The sequence below is a fragment of the Bombina bombina genome, chromosome 9, assembly GCF_027579735.1.
Source record: "Bombina bombina isolate aBomBom1 chromosome 9, aBomBom1.pri, whole genome shotgun sequence".
Classification (NCBI taxonomy): Eukaryota; Metazoa; Chordata; class Amphibia; order Anura; family Bombinatoridae; genus Bombina; species Bombina bombina.
This window is the reverse complement of record NC_069507.1, coordinates 106,286,049-106,307,701: the sequence shown is the minus strand read 5'-3', so window position 1 is coordinate 106,307,701 and position 21,653 is coordinate 106,286,049. Positions and strand designations below refer to the sequence as shown.

At 41.9% G+C, this 21,653-nt stretch overlaps 1 protein-coding gene across 1 annotated transcript in view; it reads left to right on the top strand.

The window, feature by feature from the left end:
* OSBP (oxysterol binding protein) overlaps positions 1-21,653 on the top strand; it is a 329,199-nt gene that overhangs the window by 28,695 nt on the left and 278,851 nt on the right. Inside the window, exon 2 of the mRNA XM_053692308.1 lies at positions 19,972-20,180. Within this exon, the coding sequence (XP_053548283.1) occupies positions 19,972-20,180 (209 nt within the window). The remainder of the gene's footprint in view (positions 1-19,971; positions 20,181-21,653) is intronic.

Below are 21,653 nucleotides of genomic sequence, written 5' to 3'. Positions count from 1 at the left end.
ACTCTGATGCATGGATTGCATAAGCCTCCTTAGCACTATATGTTTTTTTGTGACGTATCTGTCACTTAAAAAAAAAATTACTAAAAAAAATTCCACGCAAAATTTAAATTAACTTAATTAACTAAATGGCTCTGAAAAATTACAACAAAAAAATTAACCCTTAACAGACAGCAAAAAAAGTGCAGCTATGCTACTGCCAGTGATTTATAGTGATCACTGGCAAGCTAGGAGTTAATGGCTCTCTCACTCTCTCACACTCTCATGCAAGTGAGGAGAGGGAGGGAGATCCACACTGATCAGAGTCAATATTTACAAATATTGACATGATCAGATAAATGGGATGATTTTTTTTTTTTGAAAGGCTCAGATTGGATGACCCTAGCTTGCCCTTATGATGAGGCAGACTAGGGACACCCCCAGAGTCCCCGTGATGCACTGGACATCGCCATCTTTAAAGCCTCATGTTGGTGGGGGAGGGGGGCTATATGGGGCTTTTATTTTATATAATAACTTTTTTAAATTTTTTATTTATACCTAAGTGCCTCGACCCACTGAGGCACTTAGCACACAAGCAGAGTATCAGAAGTCTGTCCGATCGCTTCCGATGCTCTGTTAGACTGCTGGGCTCCACGTGGAGCGAAACCGGGAGGGATCAATCCGGTCCCGGCAGTCGGGAACAGTATTGCAGGATGCCTCAACATCGAGGCATCGCTGCAATACTGTTAGAGTGGCTGGAAGCGCTCTCGATCGCTTCTTGCGCTCAGTTTAGCTGACGACGTACAGGGTACGTCATTGGTCGTTAACAGACTTTTGTTTGTAGGAATTACCCTATACGTCTGTTGTTAAGGGGTTAATCATAATCTTTCATGATTCAGATAGAGCAGCAATTTTAAACAAATTTCCAATTTACTTTCGTTAACAAAATGTGCACGGTCTACTTATAGTTACACTTTTTGAGTCAACAGCTCCTACTGAGCATGTGCAAGAATTCATAGAATATACGTATATGCATTTGTGATTGACTGATGGCTGTCACATGATACAGAGGGAGTCCTTTAATATAGTCTTAAACTTTAGCTGTGTGGTCAGTAAAAATCAGCCTGATGGTGCACCCACTAAAAAGGTCCTGGGGAGAACACTGTACATATACACAGAGAAAGACCGGTGTATTGTTATGGAGCAGAAGATCATTTCGTGTGTAGCAAGCTGGGACACACGATCTACTTTTAGAATGTGGCACCTTTGATTTATTTTCGTTATGAGTTTGAAAACAGACAAAATTAAAGGACAGTAAAACACCTTGAGAATTTTTAATTTCATGTTTAGTTGCGTTTAATGAATCAAGTTTGCATTATATATTATTTATTTTGCTCCCCTTTTAATGTAATTTAGCTCTGAAAATTTAGCTTTTTCTATTTCTCAGAACTTAAAATGCGCCCTGCTGATGTCTCAAGGCGAACCCTGTTATATATCTGTCCCTAATTTGCTTTATTAGATAACCACTGCTAAACAGTTTATGACCGTGGCTAGCCTTGTTGTTTGTAGACTAAGGCACAGATTGGCTCCTTCAAATAAGGCTCGTGGTGGGCGGAGTTTGGCTTTTGATAAATAATTGCAGTAAAAAGGATGTTAATTGTTTTTTTTTAAAAAAGTGAAACCCAAACTTTTTTCCTTAAATGATTCGAATTGATTGATTAAACAATTTTCCAATTTACTTCTATTATCTAATTTGCTTTATTCTCTTGGTATCCTTTGTTGAAGGAGCAGTAATGCACTACTGGTAGCTAGCTGAAAGCCAATGAGAAGCATATATATGCAGCCACCAATCAGCAACTTCTAAACCTACCTTGGTATAATTTTCAACAAAGGATACAAAGAAAACAAAACAAATTAGATAATAGAAATAAATTGGAAAGTTATTTATAATGGAATTCGCTGTCTGAATAATGAAAGACAAAATGTGGGTTTTATGTGCCTTTAAGACTTGGCTATGTTATTCTATAGCAACAAAACAGAAATGTCTTGTAAATATAGGGTAAAAACTATAGACAAGAAGGCACATAATATATTTAAAAAGAAAAAAAAAAATTATTCTTAAAGACATTAGCAATTTGATATTTTTTTTACCCTCAGCTTTTATTCTGTGTGACCACTTGCAGAAGGTCCACATTCCGAAGGCATAATGAGGAGGTGGGGTTTGTATATCAGCAGTATGGTGATCACTGCATACTTCAACAGAAAATAATTTGTACAAAACTTCTGTGCTTCTGATGGTAATTATTCTCTTTCATATTTTACTATTCCCCTAGATAGAGAGAGAATAATATATGAATGAATTGGAAGTTATAGTTAAATCTTAACCTGCTTTAGTTTAATATTTCTGATTAAATACTCCATGCCATCTAAGTTGTTGAAAACAACGTGGTTTACCTATTTACTTAAAGGTCCATTATAGTGTTAAAATTGCATGCTCAAATCCAGGGGTCGACAAATCTGTTTAGAATTTAGGAGCAAGACATATTTTTAGGAGCCAGACAGTGGTGTTTTGTATATAGATAAATGGAGAATAACCCAAAAAGTTATGAACCAGGGGTAAAATTCTAGGAGCCAGTGACTCCCTGACTCCTGGGTTCATCATTTGCACACAAAGAGGGAAGCGCTCTACCAGGAATGAACAGCAGCTCAGTAGGTTGTTCTATGGCAAGTTACCACCTAGGAGCAGCCTCTTTTAGCCCAGTTGTGCTTTTCACAGAGGAGAAATTTCCTGAAGTATATCAGTCTGGTCCCGCCTAGTAAGGTCAGTCCAGCCCCAAAATACCAGGCAATTCTCCTCTAAACAAGGAACATGACAACCCCAGACAATCCTGGGTTCGAGCCTTGCTCAAATCCTTCAGTGCTTGTTTTCTTAAGACTAGCAATACTGTAATGCTATGCAATTAAAGGGACATGAAACCCAACATTTCTTTAATGATTCAGATAGAGAATATAATTTCTCCAACATTGGTGTGTCCGGTCCACGGTTTCATCCTTACTTGTGGGATATTCTCTTCCCCTACAGGAAATGGCAAGGAGAGCACACAGCAAGAGCTGTCCATATAGCCCCCCTCTGGCTCCGCCCCCCAGTCATTCTCCTTGCCGCTCTGAACAAGTAGCATCTCCACGGGGATAGTGAGGAGTTTGTGGTGTTAGTTGTAGTTTTTTATTTCTTCTATCAAGAGTTTGTTATTTTAAAATAGTGCCAGTTTGTACTATTTACTCTACAACAGAAAATGAAGAAGATTTCTGTTAAGAGAGGAGTATGATTTTAGCAGCAGTAACTAAAATCAATTGCTGTTCCCATGCAGGACTGTTGAGCCCAGAGAACTTCAGTTGGGGGGAACAGTTTGCAGACTTATCTGCTTCAGGTATGATTAGTCATATTTCTAACAAGACATGTTAATGCTAGAAGACTGTCGGTTTTTCCCTTAGGGGATCGGTAAGCCATTTTCTTAGATTCATAACAGATTAAGGCTTATAAATGGGCTCTATACTGGTTGACATTTTTGTGGGCTAAATCGATTGGTTTATATCAGATTTATTGGACATTTAGAGTGTTTTTTTGTGTTATAAAAGCACTTTTGGGAACGTTTTTTTCACCTGGCACCTAGTTAGACTACTACTTCAGTCAGAAAGGCCCCTTCACTCTGGTAATGCAGATGAAGGAGGCCCCGTTTTCGCGCCTCAATTGTGCAGTTTATTTCCTTGGCAGTGCATGCAGCTTCATTTGATGGTCCTGTGGGTAAAGAAAACGGACTCAGGAAGGTTTATTTCAGTTCTGAATCGCTTTAAGGGAAGGTAAAAAGCCGCAGCAAGGCTGTGGCAGTGATTGTTGTGTGATAAAATTGTTTATTTGAACAAATGGCTCAGTTTTGCTCATTTTAAGGGTTAAAGTCTTGAAACTTGGTGTGCAATACTTTCAAGGCACTAGGACTCTGGGGTGCAAATTTTGTAAAAATCGGACATTGCCTTCATAGTTTTTCAAACTTTCAGAAATAAAGTGTGCTTGTTTATTATTTAAAGAGACAGTAACGCTTTTCTTTAAAAACGTTTTTATTGCATTATTAGCCTGCCATATTCTGTTTAACATGTCTGTACCTTCAGATAGCTTATGCTCTGTATGTATGGAAGCCAAGGTGGTTCCCCCTATTAATGTTTTGTGCAAATTGTGTCATAGTGTCCAAACAAAGTAAGGACAGTACTATCACATTTAATAAGATTGCCCAGGATGATTCTTCATGTGAAGGTAGTGGGGATAGTTTATCATCCTCTCCTCCTGTGTCAACACCAGTTTTGCCCGCGCAGGCGATACCTAGTACATCTAGCGCGCCAATGCTGGTTACTATGCAGCAATTAACTGCAGTGATGGATAATTCTATGGCAAATCTATTATCCAAACTGCCATCCTATTCTAGAAAGCGTGATTGCTCAGTTTTTAAATACAGAAGATGAGCAGGTTAGCGCTGAGGACAATTTATCAGTTGATCCCTCACATCAATCTGAGTATAGCAGTGAGGGAGGGCCTGTCTGAAGGGGAAGTTTCTGATTCAAAAAAGGAAAAGTTTCTCAGCAGGCAGACACTGATATAGTGATTTTTAAATTTAGGTTAGAACACCTCCGCGCCCTGCTTAAGGAGGTCCTAACTACTCTAGATGATTGTGATTCTCTGGTAATTCCAGAGAAATTGTTCAAGATGGACAAATTCTTAGAGGTTCCAGTGCACGCTGATGCCTTTCCGATACCCAAGCGGGTGGCGGACATAGTGACTAAGGAGTGGGAAAAGCCAGGTATACCTTTTGTTCCACCTCCTATATTCAAGAAAATGTTCCCCATTGTCGACCCCAGAAAGGACACATGGCAAACGGTTCCTAAGGTTGAGGGGGCGGTTTCAATGTAAGCTAAGCGCACAACTATTCCTATTGAGGACAGTTGCGCTTTTCAAAGATCCTATGGATAAAAGATTAGAAGGACTGTTAAAAAAGATTTTATTCAGCAGGGCTTCCTTCTTCAACCAATATCGTGCATTATTCCTGTCACTACCGCAGCGTATTTTGGTTTGAGGAACTGGAAAATTCGCTTCAAAGGGAGACTCCATATGATGAAGTCATGGACAGAATTCACGCACTTAAGTTGGCTAATTCATTTATATGGGATGCCGCTTTTCAATTGCTAAGTTAGCGGCGAAAAATTCAGGGTTTGCTATAGTGGCGCGCAAACGTCTGGCAGCCGTACCAGATGTACAGGTGTTTGTACAGGCTTTAGTCAGAATCAAGCCTGTCTACAGACCTTTGACTCCTCCATGGAGTCTAAATTTAGTTCTTTCAGTTCTTCAAGGGGTTCCGTTTGAACCCTTACATTCCATAGATATTAAGTTACTATCTTGGAAGTTCTGTTTTTGGTTGCTTTTTCTTCTGCTGGAAGAGTTTCTGAATTGTCTGCTTTGCAGTGTGTTCACCCTATCTGGTATTCCATACAGATAAGGTAGTTTTACGTACAAAGCCTGGTTTTCTTCCAAAAGTGGTTTCCAACAGGAATATTAACCAGGAAATAGTGGTTCCTTCTCTGTGTCCGAATCCAGTTTCGAAGAAGGAACGTTTGTTACATAATTTAGATGTAGTTCGTGCTTTGAAATTCTATTTAGAAGCAACGCAGGATTTCAGACAGACATCTTCTTTGTTTGTCGTCTATTCTGGTAAGAGGAGAGGACAGAAAGCTACTGCTACCTCTCTTTACTTTTGGCTGAAAAGCATCATCCGATTGGCTTATGAGGCTGCTGGACGGCAGCCTCCTGAACAATTTACAGCTCATTCTACTAGAAGCTGTGGCTTCCACATGGGCCTTCAAGAACGAGGCTTCTGTTGATCAGATCTGTAGGGCAGCGACTTGGTCTTCCCTGCATACTTTGCTAAATTTTACAAATTCGATACTTATGCTTCTTCGGAGGCTATTTTTGGGAGAAAGGTTTTGCAAGCCGTGGTGCCTTCCATTTAGGTAACCTGATTTGCTCCCTCCCTTCATCCGTGTCCTAAAGCTTTGGTACTGGTTCCCACAAGTAAGGATGAAACCGTGGACCGGACACACCAATGTTGGAGAAAATAGAATTTATGTTTACCTGATAAATTTCTTTCTCCAACGGTGTGTCCGGTCCACGGCCCGCCCTGGTTTTTTAGTCAGGTTTGAAAAATTTCTTTCTTTCTTTATACACTACAGTCACCACGGCACCCTATAGTTTCTCCTTTTTCTCCTAACCGTCGGTCGAATGACTGGGGGGCGGAACCAAAGGGGGGGCTATATGGACAGCTCTTGCTGTGTGCTCTCCTTGCCATTTCCTGTAGGGGAAGAGAATATCCCACAAGTAAGGATGAAACCGTGGACCGGACACACCGTTGGAGAAAGAAATTTATCAGGTAAACATAAATTCTGTTTTTAAGCAACTTTCTAATTTACTTCTATTATCTAATTTGTTTTATTCTCTTGGTATCATTTGTTGAAGGAGCAGCAATGTACTACTGGTTGCTAACTGAACACATGGGTGAGTCAATGAAAATCGGTATTTATATGCAGCGACCAATTGGCAGCTAGAACCTAGGTTCTTTGCTGCTCATGGAGCTTGCCTAGATAAACCTTTCAGCAAAGGATAACAAGAGAAGGAAGCAAATTAAATAATAGAAGTAAATTAGGAAGTTGTTTAAAATTGTATGTTCTATCTGAATCCTGAAAGAAAAATTTTGGGTTTCTTGACCCTTTCACCCCCGCAAAGGGGTTAATCACATAATTAAGGTTCTGCTTGAGACCCACAGACCATTACAGTTAACGAGTGGTAATTGTCACTGATCCAATCAGCAGTAGTTGCACAGCTGGAACTTTGCAGGGGTTAATCACATAATCCCCAAGGCAGAACATACAGTGATCTGAGATGTTATCTCAGAAAATGCAGCATATCTACAGAAAGGACAAAACACATGCAGGAACTGTTAGCGCTTTAAGGCCTAGATTTGGAGTTTGGCGTTAGCCGTGAAAACCAGCGTTAGAGGCTCCTATCGCTGGTTTTAGGCTACCGCCGGTATTTGGAGTCACTCAAAATAGGGTCTAACGCTCACTTTTCAGCCGCGACTTTTCCATACCGCAGATCCCCTTACGTAAATTGCGTATCCTATCTTTTCAATGGGATCTTTCTAACTCCGGTATTTAGAGTCGTGTCTGAAGTGAGCGTTAGACATCTAACGACAAAACTCCAGCCGCAGGAAAAAAGTCAGTAGTTAAGAGCTTTCTGGGCTAACGCCAGTTTATAAAGCTCTTAACTACTGTGCTCTAAAGTACACTAACACCCATAAACTACCTATGTACCCCTAAACCGAGGTCCCCCCACATCGCCGCCACTCGATTAAATTTTTTTAACCCCTAATCTGCCAACCGCCACCTACGTTATACTTATGTACCCCTAATCTGCTGCCCCTAACACCGCCGACCCCATATATTATATTTATTAACCCCTAACCTGCCCCCCACAACGTCGCCGCCAGCTACCTACAATAATTAACCCCTAATCTGCCGACCGCAAAGCGCCGCCACCTACGTTATATTTATGTACCCCTAATCTGCTGCCCCTAATACCGCCGACCCCTATATTATATTTATTAACCCCTAATCTGCCCCCCTCCACGTCGCCTCCACCTGCCTACACTTATTAACCCCTAATCTGCCGAGCGGACCGCACCGCTATTATTATAAAGTTATTAACCCCTAATCCGCCTCACTAACCCTATAATAAATAGTATTAACCCCTAATCTGCCCTCCCTAACATCGCCGACACCTAACTTCAAACATTAACCCCTAATCTGCCGACTGGAGCTCACCACTATTCTAATAAATGTATTAACCCCTAAAGCTAAGTCTAACCCTAACACTAACACCCCCCTAACTTAAATATAATTTAAATCTAACGAAATTAATTAACTTATTAAATAAATTATTCCTATTTAAAGCTAAATACTTACCTGTAAAATAAATCCTAATATAGCTACAATATAAATTATAATTATATTATAGCTATTTTAGGATTAATATTTATTTTACAGGTAACTTTGTATTTATTTTAACCAGGTACAATAGCTATTAAATAGTTGAACTATTTAATAGCTAAAATAGTTAAAATAATTACAAAATTACCTGTAAAATAAATCCTAACCTAAGTTACAATTAAACCTAACACTACACTATCAATAAATTAATTAAATAAACTACCTACAATTACCTACAATTAACCTAACACTACACTATCAATAAATTAATTAAATACAATTCCTACAAATAAATACAATTAAATAAACTAGCTAAAGTACAAAAAATAAAAAAGAACTAAGTTACAAAAAATAAAAAAATATTTACAAACATAAGAAAAATATTACAACAATTTTAAACTAATTACACCTACTCTAAGCCCCCTAATAAAATAACAAAGACCCCCAAAATAAAAAAATGCCCTACCCTATTCTAAATGACTAAAGTTCAAAGCTCTTTTACCTTACCAGCCCTGAACAGGGCCCTTTGTGGGGCATGCCCCAAGAAGTTCAGCTCTTTTGCCTGTAAAAAAAAACATACAATACCCAAGCCCCCCAACATTACAACCCACCACCCACATACCCCTAATCTAACCCAAACCCCCCTTAAATAAATCTAACACTAAGCCCCTGAAGATCATCCTACCTTGTCTTCACCTCACCGGGTATCACACCGATCCGCCCAGAAGAGCTCCTCCGATGTCCTGATCCAAGCCCAAGCGGGGGGCTGAAGAGGTCCATGATCCGGCTGAAGTCTTCATCCAAGCGGGAGCTGAAGAGGTCCATGATCCGGATGAAGTCTTCATCCAAGCGGGAGCTGAAGAGGTCCATGATCTGGATGAAGTCTTCTATCAACGGCATCTTTAATCTTCTTTCTTCCGGATCCATCTTGCAGACCTCCGATCAGCCAATAGAATGCGAGCTCAATCTGATTGGCTGATTGGATCAGCCAATCGGATTGAACTTGATTCTGATTGGCTGATTCCATCAGCCAATCAGAATATTCCTACCTTAATTCCGATTGGCTTATAGGATTCTATCAGCCAATCGGAATTCGAGGGATGCCATCTTGGATGACGTCCCTTAAAGGAACCGTCATTCGGCTAGTAGGCGTCGGGAGAAGAGGATGTTCCGCGTCGGAGGTCTGCAAGATGGATCCGGAAGAAAGAAGATTGAAGATGCCGTTGATGGAAGACTTCACCCGGATCATGGACCTCTTCAGCTCCCGCTTGGATGAAGACTTCATCCGGATCATGGACCTCTTCAGCTCCCGCTTGGGCTTGGATCAGGACGGATCGGTGAACCTGGTATGGTGAAGATAAGGTAGGAAGATCTTCAGGGGCTTAGTGTTAGGTTTATTTAAGGGGGGTTTGGGTTAGATTAGGGGTATGTGGGTGGTGGGTTGTAATGTTGGGGGGGGGGGTATTGTATGTTTATTTTTTTTACAGGCAAAAGAGCTGAATTCTTTGGGGCATGCCCCGCAAAGGGCCCTGTTCAGGGCTGGTAAGGTAAAAGAGCTTTGAACTGTAGTAATTTAGAATAGGGTAGGGCATTTTTTATTTTGGGGGTCTTTGTTATTTTATTAGGGGGCTTAGAGTAGGTGTAATTAGTTTAAAATTGTTGTAATATTTTTCTTATGTTTGTAAATATTTTTTTATTTTTTGTAATTTAGTTCTTTTTTATTTTTTGTACTTTAGTTTATTTCATTGTAGTTATTTGTAGGTATTGTATTTAATTAATTTAATGATAGTATAGTGTTAGGTTTAATTGTAACTTAGGTTAGGATTTATTTTACAGGTAATTTTGTAATTATTTTAACTAGGTAGCTATTAAATAGTTCTTAATACCAACCAGTTTGGCCCCTAACCCTAGCACCTATAGATAACAAATTGTCTGGGTTGGCATTTTAAAGGTTTAACATCATAACAACAATGTGAAAATTACAGAGAAAACGCACTAGTTGGGAACAGTCACTCTCAATTGTATTAATCAAACTGAGACTAAAAAACAGGTGCTAGCAGCCACAAAAATATAAACTCAAAATTTAAGAGAATACGTCTAATATAATTTATAGATGTCAAAGAATGATCATTCTGCACTCAGAAATCCTTTGAAAAAAATGCCATATTGTTTATTTGCACCGATATCCTCCGCACCACATGACACAAGTGGTAAAAACACAATTCCTGGAAGCTGTAATATATAAAGCTTTATAGCCTAAACTTGTAGATGTGTATACATCACAGCTATCTCAGGGGCTCTTAGTGCCTTGGCACGCACCCTTTTAAGCTGCATTTGTATTTAATCAACAAGCTATAATCTCAGCAGTCCTTAGTGTGAAACTCAGTGTTCGCTCCCAATAGACAACATATAGAGCACTAAATCGCTCTCTTCGCTTTGTATATATATTTTTTTTAACAATTATGCGGATCACTGTTTAAGGCTTTTCCAATACGGTTAGTTCCCCGGATTACCAATTTATGAAGCAGATTGCTTTATGTGTTACCTCCACATGTACAATATCCTCTGGTCTGGTATTGCCTTCTGTTCTAAGTTGCTTGGGTCCTTTGTTGATTGTGGACTCGCTACCATAAATCAGGAACGCTGATGAAGCCCCGTAAGACAGACCGGTAAAGGGGAGGGGCAGAAACTCATAATGTCTGGCGTTTTGTGGAACCGGCATCCAACGTTTTAGTGTTTTGAATTTTTGTACGGAGCCAGCAAACAACAAAGGATCCATGTGACTTGGAAAATAAGGTAATACCTGACCAGAGGAGACCGTACATGTGGCGGTACCGCAAAAAGCGACCTGCTTCATAAATTTGTAATCTGGGGATTGCTACGCTGGGATATGTTTGATTTGTTTGGGAACTAACCGTATTGGAAGCCTTAAAGGGCCAAAAAAAACGAAAATGTTCATTCATGGTTCAGATAGAGAATAGAATTTTAAACAACTATCCAATTTACTTCTATCATTTATTTTGCTAATAAATTTATGAAGGCATGGTAAGCTGTGGAACAGTTGCACTTCGGTGAAGGCTGCAAAATCTGACAGGCTCTGCTGTTCCGTCTGATTCTGCGACCTGTGATTGGTGGTCAACCAGTCACGTGGTTGCACATTCCGTCGGGTCGCAGATTTCGACACTACACCGGTCCTAAGTGGAAACTACCTGTCACCCAATTAGCAACCGAGTTGTGCAAGCTAATTGGGTTATCAGCGGTTTCTGCTCAGTACCAGCTGTGCTCTCCTTTGTTGGGGTTAAACACAAATATGTGGTGTCATTGGTGTTAAAAATAAATGCTCTTCCTAATTAGCTGGATTTTCACTGATCTTTGTGTATTGCACTTTCGCAAGAAGAAATCCAGCTCGCGGAAATAGCCAGATGCTGATGGCGGCGGCCATTTTTGGCATTTGTTTGCTAACAAAGTACAGGTATGCACATTATTTTTCCCTATTATGGCCCTTTAAAATCCTAATAGTACTGGAACTCAGTACCAAGAGTTATACCTAATTATGAATATGTTTTAATTTAGAAGTTTTCAACTTTAGGGTTTTCACTTTTATCAGTGTGTTTTAAAGCTGTACTTTCATGTAATGATTATAAGGGCTGTTAAAGGTCAGTAATATTCTATTGCTTTAAAGGGACACCTACTACACCAGAATTGTTATTGTTTTAAAAGATAGATAATCCCTTTATTACCCATTCCCCAGTTTTGCATAACCAACACAGTTATAATATATAATAATATATAATATATTTCTTCCTATTGGGAAAGAGTCCACAGCCGCATTCATTACTTGTGGGAAATAAGAACCTGGCCACCAGGAGGAGGCAAAGGCTCAAATACTCCTCCCACTTCCCCTATCCCCAGTCATTCTTTGCCTTTTGTCCCAGGAGGTTGGCAGAGAAGTGTCAGAAGTTTTATTTTTTAAAGAAAATACTTGTATTAATTTGTACGTTAAGTATGTCTCTCATGGAGGGTAGTACTCTTCGCAATGGGACAGGAGTTTTAAGTAGTCCTGTTAGTCTCTCAGTGAGAGCCTGGGCGAATGTCAGAGTCCGTAGATGCAGTGGGAGTTCTCTCTGCGACACCATCCCGACTCGTATTAACAGCTCCTCTAGCACTTGGCGTTGCCGATCCTTCGCTACCTGCTGTCTTCTCTCAAGTCCATGTCGGAGGCGACGCTACTATCCATCACACTTGAAGGGCCATGTTCCTGTTCCACGGCGTAGATTCCGGTAAGATCGTTTCATTTTATCAATATGAATGTTATGTGACAGATAGGTATGGGTCTCAGTGAGACTCCTCTGTACGTATCTGGGAATCGTGGGATAATTCCTTCCTTAGGGGGGATTTGTGAACAGGGTGGGGTTCCTTAATCATGTTTCTTATGTGATCTCCGTGCTTTGTGTAGTGAGTATTGGCTCTGGGGCTGAGACAGGAGAATTGCTTGTAGGTTTTCGTGGGGCATAGTTGCCGCCTTTTTCTGGCGCACTTTTTGGACTTTATGGTTCACCTTATGACCGGGCGTTGTTACGCTGGGTTTTTACGCTTCCGCATTCCTGACCGTGTGGCGACGAAGACTTTAACCATGGAGGATTCTGAAACTGACACTGTCATTGTTTCTGATTCCGATTCTTGTGAGGAAGGTGCTTCGGCCCCACTGACACAGAGCGCCTGGTTTCTCGGGCTCGGGGAACCAGGGGCCTATTGAGCCAGCTGCCTCTGGGGGCTCTGTCCCTCAAGCGGTGGATTCCCAACAGCACCCTTCCTCTACATTTGCGGGTAACCGTATTGTTAATTCTCCCTCCGCTCAGGGTGGTTTCTTTCCCCTGGAGATGGCGGTCATTTCCGCTTCAACATATTAATGGCGCTGGTTTGCCTGGAGGAACCAGAGTTCTCTGTGCTGTTGTGTTCTTGCCTGATTATCCCGGGTGGGTCTATTCAGTTTCCTCCATATTGCACCTTTTGTTATCAGATCGTGCGGCTGCGCGTTCTACTCCGTCGTCTTTTCAAAATTATTCCGGTACCCTCTTCTCTATCAGTCGGGGAATGTGTCTGTGAATGGTGCTTTGAGCTAGATTACTGGGGATGTTGATCGTATCCTGTCGGTCGCTTGTGTCCTTTCCCAGAGTTTTTTTTGGCGGATGCCTTTGGGCTGCCTTATTTTCTTTCATCAGGTTATGAATTTTTTTTTTTTTGATTATTCCTTCGGGAATTTCTGGGATAGACTTGCTTTTTATTACTTCCTTGGAAGTTGTTTGCGAACTGTTGGGTCTGGAGTTTGTGTGCACTTTAAGAGGTCAGTGACACTTGTTGCGCCTGGCGGGTCCGGCGGGACCTTAAGTGTTTTGTTTTATTGTTTGTTTTCACAAACTACACTATATACATCTAAATCCGGACCTTCGGGTCCGCGTACCGGGAGAAATTGGGCGTGCCACTCTGTTCCCGGGGCTTGGTTGGTGGCTTCCACCGCTTCGCTCTGGCTCTCCTTTCAGGGGGGCGGGGCCTTCTCTGCTTGGGCAGTTTTTTGGGCCTTGGTCGTCTTGCTACCCTTTGGGTGGTTTAGACTCCTAGGGTCTCTGGACCTCGATTTGTTCTGCTTTTAATGGATCCTCTTCGTGGATTAGCTGTGGAGCGCTTGATTGGTAGGCGAGACATAGCAGGATCATGCCTGCATTCTCTGTGATCCGGCAGCGGTTCTGTGAGGCAGCTAGCCTGTGACTTGCCACGGGGGGCCTGGTCGCCTTCTTCGCTGCTGGAGGTCTCTTCTAGCTGGAACCAGTTGTTATTCGGCTTGCCTTGTTTCGTTTCTGGTTCTGTTTTTTTTCCAGAATTGTATCCACCCTCTTAGGGTCGGGTGCCGATGTGGGACCCTAGTTTCTGAATGTCGCGGAGTTTAGCTCTGTGTCATGGGTTCTATCTTCTTGAGATCGGTTCTGTGTTTTTTCACGGTAGTTTTCTTAGGGTTTTGCTAGAATTCCCATTTTTTTGCGGTTTCCTCCTCGGGTGAAGAGTGTCTGACCGGAATTTTGGTCGGGGTCCTCTTCTTCAGGTCTATTCGTGGATCTGGGATTGGACTGGGGTTCTGGGCGTTGTTGGTATAGTTCTGTCTATGCTTGTCCCAGTTTTTCCCTCTGGTATTCTTGTTGCGTCTGGAAGGGGTTCTTCTTTTTCTCTCTTTAGAGAGCCTGGTTTCCTTCTTATGGCTGCTTGGGGCCTTTGTTTTCTGTGGGGGAATGTGTTCTGGACTTCCTTTGGGGTCCGTTGTTCTTGTGCTCTTACCTTGTTGCATCAGCATTCCTGTGTAGTGCCTTGGTAAGGGTCACATTGTCCTCATCTTCCCCACCGGTATCTGTTGTGGGGCCCAGAGATTGCTACCTCGGGTAGTCTCTGCTCCTTTGGGGGCTGGCTCGTTTTGACTCCTGTGTCGAGTTTTGTGTCCGGGGGGAGGGGGCAAGGTTTCCCCTGTCCTCAGTCTTCCCTTGGGGGACTTTTGTTTCTGGGGGTGTGTTCCTATTTGTTCAAGGGGGGGGTGGTACTTTGTCCCTGGACTTTTCTCTGTCGTTGGCAGGTTGATCTTTCCGTGTGTGGGCAGTCCTCGTTTCGGAGGTTCTGCGGTAGTTGAGGACGTCCCTGTTTATCTCAGGATCCTAAGCTGTGGTTCTGGTCATCTTTTGACCTTTCAGCTGTCTGTTTAATTTGGATGCAGTGGGTCCCTGTTGAGGAGCTCTCTGAGCTCTTTGGTGGGGGGGGGGTTTGGATCTTTGAATTTTCCCTCCATGGAGGGGTGTTTTGTCTAGGAACTTAGTTTTTGCTGGTCCCTTTTCTCTTACATTGGTGTGTCCGGTCCACGGCTTCATCCTTACTTGTGGGATATTCTCAATCCCTACAGGAAGTGGCAAAGAGAGCACACAGCAGAGCTGTCCATATAGCTCCCCTCAGGCTCCGCCCCCTCAGTCATTCTCTTTGCCGCTCTAAACAAGTAGCATCTCCACGGGGGTGGTAAAGAGTTTGTGGAGTTAGCTAAATTAGCGGCGAAAAATTCTGGTTTTGCAATCGTGGCGCGCAGGGCGCTTTGGCTAAAATCTTGGTCGGCGGATGTGTCGTCCAAAACAAAATTGCTTAATATTCCTTTCAAGGGTAAGACCCTTTTCGGGCCAGAGTTGAAAGAGATTATTTCCGATATTACTGGAGGAAAGGGCCATGCCCTTCCACAAGATAGACCTTTTAAGGCTAAAAATAAGTCTAATTTTCGTTCCTTTCGCAATTTCAGGAACGGACCTGCTTCTACTTCTATAGCAACTAAGGAAGAGGTTAACGCTTCCCAGTCCAAACCTGCATGGAAACCCATGCAAGGCTGGAACAAGGGTAAACAGGCCAAGAAGCCTGCTGCTGCTACCAAGACAGCATGAAAGGGTAGCCCCCGATCCGGGACCGGATCTAGTAGGGGGCAGACTTTCTCTCTTTGCTCAGGCCTGGGCAAGAGATGTTCTGGATCCCTGGGCATTAGAAATTGTCTCTCAGGGGTACCTTCTGGAATTCAAGGACCTTCCTCCAAGAGGAAGGTTCCACATGTCTCGCTTGTCTTTAGACCAGACAAAGAGACAGGCATTCTTACTTTGCATAGAAGATCTTTTAAAGATGGGAGTAATACACCCAGTCCCAACTGCAGAATGAGGACGGGGTTTTTACTCAAACCTGTTTGTAGTTCCCAAAAAGGAAGGAACTTTCAGGCCAATTCTGGACTTAAAAATCCTAAACAAATTTCTCAGAGTTCCATCATTCAAGATGGAAACTATACGGACAATCTTACCGTTGATCCAGGAGGGTCAATATATGACTACCGTGGATTTAAAGGATGCGTACCTGCATATTCCTATCCACAAGGATCACCATCAGTTCCTAAGGTTCGCCTTCATGGACAAGCATTATCAGTTTGTGGCTCTTCCCTTTGGGTTGGCCACCGCTCCAAGAATTTTCATGAAGGTGCTAGGGTCCCTTCTAGCGGTTCTAAGACCGCGGGGCATTGCAGTAGCACCTTACCTAGACGATATCTTAATCCAAGCGTCGTCTTTTCACAGAGCAAAGGCGCATACAGGCATTGTGTTGGCCTTTCTAAGATCTCACGGGTGGAAGGTGAACGAAGAAAGAAGTTCTCTGTCCCCGGTCACAAGGGTTCCCTTCCTGGAAACAATAATAGACTCGATAGAAATGAAAATCTTTCTGACGGAGGTCAGGAAGTTAAAACTTTCGAATTCCTGTCGAGTTCTTCATGCCAATCCTCAGCCTTCTGTGGCTCGGTGCATGGAGGTAATCGATATAATGGTTGCGGCAATGGACACAGTCCCCTTTGCCAGAATTCATTTGAGACCACTGCAACTGTGCATGCTCAAACAGTGGAATGGGGATTATGCAGATTTGTCTCCCCAGATACAAATGGACCAGATAACCAGAGAATCGCTCCTCTGGTGGTTGTCTCAGGATCACCTGTCTCAGGGAATGAGTTTCCGCAGACCGGAGTGGATCATTGTCACGACCGACGCCAGTCTCTTAGGCTGGGGTGTGGTCTGGAACTCCATGAAAGCTCAGGGTCTATTGTCTCGGGAGGAATCTCTTCTCCCGATAAACATTTTAGTATTGAGAGCGATATTCAATGCGCTCCAGGCCTGGCCTCAGCTGGCGGAGGTCAAATTCATCAGATTTCAGTCGGACAACATAGAACTGGACCTGATGGCGTCCAGCCAGAACTCAAAAGTTCCCCTTTACGGGTCCAGGTCCAGGGATCCCAAGGTGACATTGATAGATGCTCTAGTAACGCCTTGGTCATTCAATCTGGCTTATGTCTTTCCACCGTTTCCTCTTCTCCCTCGGCTAGTAGCCAGAATCAAACAGGAGAAGGTAATTCTGATAGTTCCTGCGTGACCTCGCAGGACTTGGTATGCAGACTTGGCGGATATGTCATCGGCTCCACCATGGAAGCTACCTTTGAGGCAGGACCTTCTAATCCAAGGTCCATTCAAACATCCAAACCTAGTTTCTCTGCAACTGACTGCTTGGAGATTGAACGCTTAATTCTAGCTAAGCGTGGGTTCTCTGAATCAGTTATAGATACTCTGATCCAGGCTAGAAAGCCTGTTACTAGGAAAATTTATCATAAGATATGGCGGAAATATCTTTGTTGGTGCGAATCCAAGGGTTACTCGTGGAGTAAGATTAGGATTCCAAGGTTGTTATCTTTCCTCCAAGAAGGATTGGAGAAAGGATTGTCAGCTAGTTCATTGAAAGGATAGATATCTGCTCTGTCTATTCTGTTACATAAGCGTCTGGCAGCTGTGCCAGATGTGCAGGCGTTTGTACAGGCCTTAGTTAGGATTAAACCTGTTAACAGACCTGTGGCTCCTCCATGGAGTCTAAATTTAGTTCTTTCAGTTCTTCAAGGGGTTCCGTTTGAACCTCTACATTCCGTAGATATTAAGTTACTATCTTGGAAAGTTTTGTTTTTGGTTGCTATTTCTTCTGCTCGAAGAGTTTCTGAATTGTCTGCTTTGCAGTGTACCTCACCCTATCTGGTGTTCCATACAGATAAGGTTGTTTTGCGTACCAAGCCTGGTTTTCTTCCAAACGTAGTTTCCAATAAGAATATTAACCAGGAAATAGTTGTTCCTTCTCTGTGTCCTAATCCAGTTTCTAAAAAGGAACGTCAGTTACACAATCTAGATGTGGTTCGTGCTTTAAAATTCTATTTAGAAGCAACAAAAGATTTCAGACAAACATCATCCTTGTTTGTTGTTTATTCTGATAAGAGGAGAGGTCAGAAAGCAACTTCTACCTCTCTTTCCTTCTGGCTGAAAAGCATCATCCGTTCCTGAACGAATTACCGCTCACTCCACTAGAGCTGTGGCTTCCACATGGGCTTTCAAGAACGAGGCTTCTGTTGAACAGATTTGTAAGGCAGCGACTTGGTCTTCACTGCATACATTTGCCAAATTTTACAAATTCGATACTTTTGCTTCTTCAGAGGCTATTTTTGGGAGAAAGGTTTTACAAGCAGTGGTGCCTTTCGTTTAGTTTACCTGACTATTTCCCTCCCTTCATCCGTGTCCTAAAGCTTTGGTATTGGTTCCCACAAGTAAGGATGAAGCCGTGGACCGGACACACCAATGTAAGAGAAAACAGAATTTATGCTTACCTGATAAATTTCTTTCTCTTACGGTGTGTCCGGTCCACGGCCCACCCTGGCGATTTAGTCAGGTCTAAAATTATTTTTGTAAACTACAGTCACCACTGCACCCTATGGTTCTCCTTTTTCTCCTAACCGTCGGTCGAATGACTGGGGGGGCGGAGCCTGAGGGGAGCTATATGGACAGCTCTGCTGTGTGCTCTCTTTGCCACTTCCTGTAGGGATTGAGAATATCCCACAAGTAAGGATGAAGCCGTGGACCGGACACACCGTAAGAGAGAGAAATTTATCAGGTAAGCATAAATTCTGTTTTCTTCCGAGCTGCGTGGTTTTCGTGGGGAGGACCCTCGGTCTCCTTTTCGGTTTAAGGCAAACTCCTTGGTTCCCTCCAGCTGGGGAGCTGGACAAGGTTTTTTTTCCCTTTATCTGTGGCTGCACTATAGCGTGCTACTTAGTTGTCTGTGCGGTTTCCTGTTTCTCAAGATCCTTTTTGTTCTCTTTCTGTCTCCGGCTTGGTTGTGTTTGGCTGATGACCTTTTTTCTGTCATCTAGTGAGGCTTTCTGGAGTCTCCCGAGCTAGTTTGATCTGTCTTTTGGAAGACAGGGTTCTGCTTTGTTATCCCTCTACCTTGCTTCTTTTGGGAAGTTGTTGGTCAGGGTTCCCTTATGGGGGCTTGTGTATGGGATCTGCCTTTGGGCGATAGTGCGCTTTGAGTCCTGTTGGCTTGGTGATGTTGTATGTGGTTTTTACCCAGGCTTGGGACTGTCGTTTGTGTCCTTGGGGCCTTTTTTTTTCTTCATGTTTTTGCTCCCTGCTTTTGGTTGAAGCGGGACTTTTTTATTTATGGGATGTGGTTCAGTCCTGGTGCCCTCAGTTTGGGCTGCATATTACCCTCACGTTCTTGGCATTCGGTGTCCTCTTTGGCTTGGGTATAATTTCCCACAAGTAATGAATGCGGCTGTGGATTCTTTCCCATTAGGAAGAGAAACATAAATTATGCTTACCTGATCATTTTATTTTCTTCCATGGGAAAGAGTCCACAGCCCCCCGAAGTGGGAGGAGTATTTGAGCCTTTGCTGGTGTGTCTTTACCTCCTCCTGGTAGCCAAGTTCTTATTTCCCACAAGTAATAAATGCGGCTGTGGACTCTTTCCCATGGAAGAAAATGAAATTATCAGGTAAGCATAATTTATGTTTTTTACCTCTGTGATTACCTTGTATCTAAGCCTCTGCTTTCTAGCCCCAATTTTCAGTTCTTTTGACAGACTTGCATTTTAGCCAATCAATGCTGACTCCTAGGTAACTTCACGTGTGTGAGCACAATGTTATCTGTATGGCACACATGATCTAACACCCTCTAGTTGTGAAAAACTGTCATAATGCATTCAGATGAGAGGCGGCCTTCAAGGGCTTAAAAATTAGCATATGAGCCTACCTAGGTTTAGATTTCAACTAAGAATACCAAGAGAACAAAGCAAAATTGATGATAAAAGTAAATTGGGATGTTGTTTAAAATGATATTCCCTATCTGAATCATGAAAGTTTATTTTAGACTAAACTGTCCCTTTTAAACATGGTGTGTAAATTATTGTTATCTTCTGATTAATGTGTTTTGTTACTATGATGAATCTGTCTACCTATATATGATGAAAAAGCATTATACTCATGACATTTCTCATTCCTTGCAGGTCAAAAGCAGAGATGAGGCACACATGCCGTGGTACAATAAATCTTGCTACAGCTAACATCTCTGTGGAAGACTCATGTAATTTTGTGATTTCTAATGGAGGCGCTCAGACATATCACCTGAAAGCAAACTCTGAAGTGGAGCGTCAGCGTTGGATCACAGCACTAGAGCTTGCCAAGGCCAGAGCCGTGAAGATGCAGGCAGAGTCAGGTGAGACAAGGGGTTTAAGTGTGGGGCGGTCTTGTTGCTTCAAGGGATATGAAACCCATCCTTTTTTCCTTTGCAATTCAGATAGAGCATAAAGGTTCCTAATTTATTTATATTTTTAATGTAATTTGCTTAATTCTTTTGGTATGCTTTGTTAAAAAGAATACCTAGGTAGGCTCAGTAGCTGGGAGCTAGCTGCTGATTGGTGGCATGATATATATGCTTATCATTGGCTTGCTGATGTGGTCTGCTAGCTCCCAGTAGAAAATTGCTCCTTCAGCAAAGGATAGCAAGAGAATGAAGCAAAAATTAAAATCGGAAAATTGTTTCAAATTGTATCTTCTATTTGAATCGGTCAAAATGTTGTTTCATGTCCCTTTAAGAAAATCTTGTTCTGAATATTTTCATGAATGTGACAATGTACTCTAAATTTTCCTACCCTTTTATTTGTTCCCAATGCTCCCTTTTAATAGCTAATTTTACATTTTTTCAGAATTTTGACTAATAGCTGATTTTGCCTGTGGTGTCCCTACCTATACTGAAAATTTATATACATAAGTATAGGCTATAGGAAAGCTATGTAAACATAGCCAGTAGAATAAATTACACTCAGTGGGGATTGGGAGAGATAAGTAATAACATGTTAAGTTTCAGTTCTATTTAAAGGGACATAAACAAGTTGGGATAGACACAACATGTAATATATACTTGAATTACTTTACCTGCAAATGTATACTGCAGTGCCTAGCCATTAACCTTTCTTTTTAGTTTCTGAATTGTAAAGCTCTAACTCCCCCCACACAATTCCTTCTATGGCTGCATCTATATCCACCTTTTGATTTGGTAGAATGCAAGACTTTAACACTCATCTGCTGGAGCATGCCTAGAAGCAAATAAGCAGATGTGAACTTAGTTGAAATACAATGCCTGTTTTTCTGATGCTAAAAACTGATAAGGGGGGATGGATCAGACTACTCCACACAGCATAGCTATGTAACTAATTTTGCTTATTTTTTTAAATTGTTTTTAAAATACTTGCCAGTCATTTTAAAAAATGTTTTTAATGCAAACTAGTTTTACTTAATTAGCTCTTATAGGAAATTCACAGATCTCAACATGTTTTATGGCACTTTAAGTATTGGGCTTTGGTATACAGACAGAGAATATCAAGAAGTATGCAGGGTGGATTTGATTTAAATCACTAGTCAGTAAGACACGGCTTTCTACATAAAGGTTTCATTTTTAGAATAACTTTTCAGATTATTTTTCCAGTTATATCAGAAAATGACTGTCTTTGTTATATACCATTCGAAATAGATAATGGTATTATCTCCAGTTTAATAGTTTAAGCATTCATATAATCATTACCTTTTAGTGATAACAATTTAAATAGTTTTATTTAACTAAAACATTAGCATTATAGATTTCATTTTTATTGCTTGCCCCTCCCTCGTCACACATAGGATCTTGTGCAAA